At 38.4% G+C, this 3,730-nt stretch overlaps 1 protein-coding gene across 1 annotated transcript in view; it reads right to left on the reverse strand.

The window, feature by feature from the left end:
- Positions 1 to 3,315, reverse strand: part of LOC118335407 — a gene marked incomplete in the record, with an annotated part of 19,153 nt that extends 15,838 nt beyond the window's left edge. Inside the window, 2 exon segments of the mRNA XM_035671667.1 lie at positions 2,578 to 2,843; positions 3,249 to 3,315. Coding sequence (XP_035527560.1) covers positions 2,578 to 2,843; positions 3,249 to 3,312 — 330 coding nt within the window.
- Between the last annotated feature and the right edge of the window lie 415 nt (positions 3,316 to 3,730).

Below are 3,730 nucleotides of genomic sequence, written 5' to 3' on the forward strand. Positions count from 1 at the left end.
TGCTCCGATGAGCAGTCCAATGTCCAGAAAGCAATTAGAAAAGGAAATCTTCAACAAAGATTCAAAAAACAACTCTGCAACAGCTTTACAAAATAAGATAAGACCCAAACAAATGCAGAAGTACTAAGTTTATTCAAGATCATACATGTATACAATCACAACAAAATTGTCACTACCACTGTAAAGAATTTATGAACTAATTCTCCTGAACTAATTAACTGTCTCATTACTCACTAGAACATTTATATAGAGACATAATGTCTTTGTTATAAATGTTGAACCTCCTCAGACCTAATCCAGTCTGGAGCCATAAACCTCCACCTCACACAGGGCCAGGTACTCGGTTCTTCCAGGAATGACTACATTAACGTAGCGACCGTCCATCCCGTTACACTGGTAAGTTTCAGTGAAACCTCCAGTGATGCTTGAGATGACAGCACACCTAGCAGAGGAAAAAATTACTGTGTTAACTCATAGAATGATCTGTTTAATGTGTGGATTCTCTAAGAAATATGTCTCATGTTCTTGAGTTTTAAAGGTACTATGCCAAACCAATATTCTTAAATGTTTTGTGTGTTTTTCCAAACAAATCCAATGGCAGATAAACATGAATCAAAAACCTTTTAGTTATAGTAATGTTTTAATCAATAACTGTACCTGGGATTGTCGTTGCCATTGTTTGTAAGAGAATCTCCAATTCGGATCTCAGCTCCATTAATTAGTGAAGGAAGATGGCTGTAGTTGGTTATGCTGACAGAAAACACTTTATGGGTTTTGCCCAGATCCAGCCTCCACCAGGGGTTGTATTCCCTAGTTGTGTGACTACAGGAAGCCTGGTTCCAATTGCTGGCACGATTCCCATCAATGGCATGATTTGCATCGCCCAAAAAATGATGCAGTGACGACTGTGTGGCTTTTCCTTGGAGCGCCAGGTTCTCTCCTGCACAAAGGACACAGTTGCAAACATTAGCACTGATACCTAGTTTTCCTTGATGCTTTCTGCAGAATGAAGTGATCCAATTCTATTCATGACTATAATATCAAATTCACAGCTATTTGCACATTGATTTCCAGCGTTAAGATGAAACTGTCAGGAAAGAAAAAAGTTGCGTGAATGCCTGTTGTTTTTTGTATCTGCACTGCAAAACTTGGCTGCATCAGCAGTTAGCTGTTGTAAATGTGTCAATTATTTTGTATGTCAGTGTCCACAAAAAATTCAAGTGGTCTGTTTTCCAAGTCTTATCTGAAATATTTTCTCTTCTGTGTTTATGTTTTGTGAGAAAAAATTCCTTAAAGATCGGATTGTGTAGGGCCTATCTAGAGTTGTCTGTCCCTTCTGGAGCACTGTGGAAACAGTTTAACATGCTGGTAGGCGAAACAAAAATACTTAACCATTCTCATTTTCAGGTGATCAGACACTAATAAAAACGTACCAATATATATTATATTTTATAAATGTTACACACTGGACTTTTAGTTGTTTTTTTATCTGTGAAACAATTTTTGAAACTTGTCCTGTTTGTTTTAAGTCATAAACACAGGAGAGAAAAACAAAATAAATCAGACCTAGAAAATTGATAATTTAGCTTAAATTGATAAGGCTTTGCCCATTTTCTTCATTCAATGAGTTTCACTGCAGCTGTATAGAAAATGAGGTGACGGCATCACCTAGAAAATCACAAAATGTGTTTCTTCAATAGCCAATTCTCACCAGTTGGGGCACGGTACCCGTAGACCTCCACTTCACAGAGTGTAAGGACCCTTCCTGAACCAGGCAGAACCACACTCACATAACGTCCCTCCACAAGTCTATTAAAAGATACTTTTAAAGACCTGCCTGCTGGGATATGAGAAATTACACCAACCCTAAAAGAGAAAACATACATGCATACATTTGTTTTATAATTGCCGTACCTATACTAGATACATAGATATACAGCAATATAATGTAAGAAATAATACAAAAACGTGGCAAAACCACAGCTGGAGTTTTAAAACTATGACTTATTTTGGAACTTGGTTTGATCAGGTGCACATAAATCATCTGTATCAGAGGTGACCAGTTACACTGTCTGTGTCAGTCAGAATTGATCATTCTCAGTGGCCACATAAACTTAAAATGAACAGGTTGGATTCTTTGTGCATGATGAGGGAATGTAACTGAACAACAACCTTTGCTCCCTACCACCTTTCAATGGACCCTTTCAATTGAACAGGGGACCATTGAGCAAGGGGGAGCAAGATGAAGCAATACAGAAAATGAGCACAATGCTCCGTAAAAAAAGAAATAAAGGGGGAAAAAATTAGACTAGCTCTTAAATGCTGGATATCTTAAGATTTCCTGAAGGTGGGCTCCTTCATCTGAAATAGTGACCACATTTTCTAAAATAAAAAACTAATACAGTAAATGAAATACATTAACATGCCGGAAACACACACAGCCAATGTGTTTTGTTCGACTCCTAAAATGAGCTGCGTCACAATCTGGATGGCTTACGTCTCCTAAACAATTTTCTGCCTGAAACCTTATATTTAATAAGTCATGACATTCACTTACACTGGATTTGAGGCACCGTTGTCTTGTAAAGAGTTGCCGATGTGAATCTCTGCCCCGTTGATCCTCTCTGGACAGCAGTCTCCTCTGTTGGTGATGATGATGGAGGTGACGATGTAGGGCTCAAGCAGGTCCACTCTCCACCAAGGGTTGGTCTGAACATCAGTGTGGGTGCACGATCCAACATCGTAGTAAGAGTCACGGTTTCCATCAATAGCATTGTAGGCAGACCCCATTATGTTTGAATAGCGGTCTGACTGGGTCGCTTTTCCACGCAAGGCCACATTTTCTATGAATGAAACAGATACACAGAAAACAGAAAAAACTGCTAGATATCATACTAGAGCACAGCATGTACTAACCTATGCATGGCCAATGCTCCACTATATCTTTACACAGCAAGTAGATGCTTGTTGTGTTATTAATGTTTTGAATCTCATATATATAACATTTAAGCTGATATGGCAAGACACTGACGCCTTTACACTTTCTGGCTAATTTCTCCACTCACTCGCCCTCGACCAAGTCAATGGCAATGTGCACTGGCTTCCCACTGCTCCTTGGGATGGGTTAAATGCAGAGGACAAATTTCACGTTGTACGCTATACATTGTACTATACGTGTATGATTGTGTATGTGACAATAAAGTTGATTCAAGTGTTTTGTAGCAAAGAAATTACAGATGTGTACTTACGATAGGTGTAAGCTGAGCTCGTCCCCAGGAGGAGCTGCAAAAGCAGAACTGAACTGTGTTTCATTGTTCTGGTTAAGACAGAAAAGAGACTGAATAACAGAATTACACTAAACATTGTTACATTATTATTCCTATATGAAATGTATCCAAGATTTACAACTATCTTTATTCCAGAAGTTACATATTCAAAGCGCATACAATACAATAACTGTTAAAAGATGAATCACTGGTGGCAAATAAAAACACTTAATGTGCACAGTAAGCAGACCAAAATGTAACATGCAAACTGTGCATTTAAAAGCACGACTACTCAACTACAACCACATACCTTGATTTTCAAGATGAACTCAGTAGAAGATGAGGAGCTGCAGTTGATGCTGTATGTCGATGAATATGATTTGATGTGGACCACAGAGGGATATTTATGTGCACATCTTATCAGGGCACGTGCTGTTGTTTATAAATGATTTACTGCAAATGTC

The sequence above is a fragment of the Morone saxatilis genome, unplaced genomic scaffold, assembly GCF_004916995.1.
Source record: "Morone saxatilis isolate NCDOM2014 unplaced genomic scaffold, NCSU_SB_2.0 Contig24, whole genome shotgun sequence".
NCBI lineage: Eukaryota > Metazoa > Chordata > Actinopteri > Moronidae > Morone > Morone saxatilis.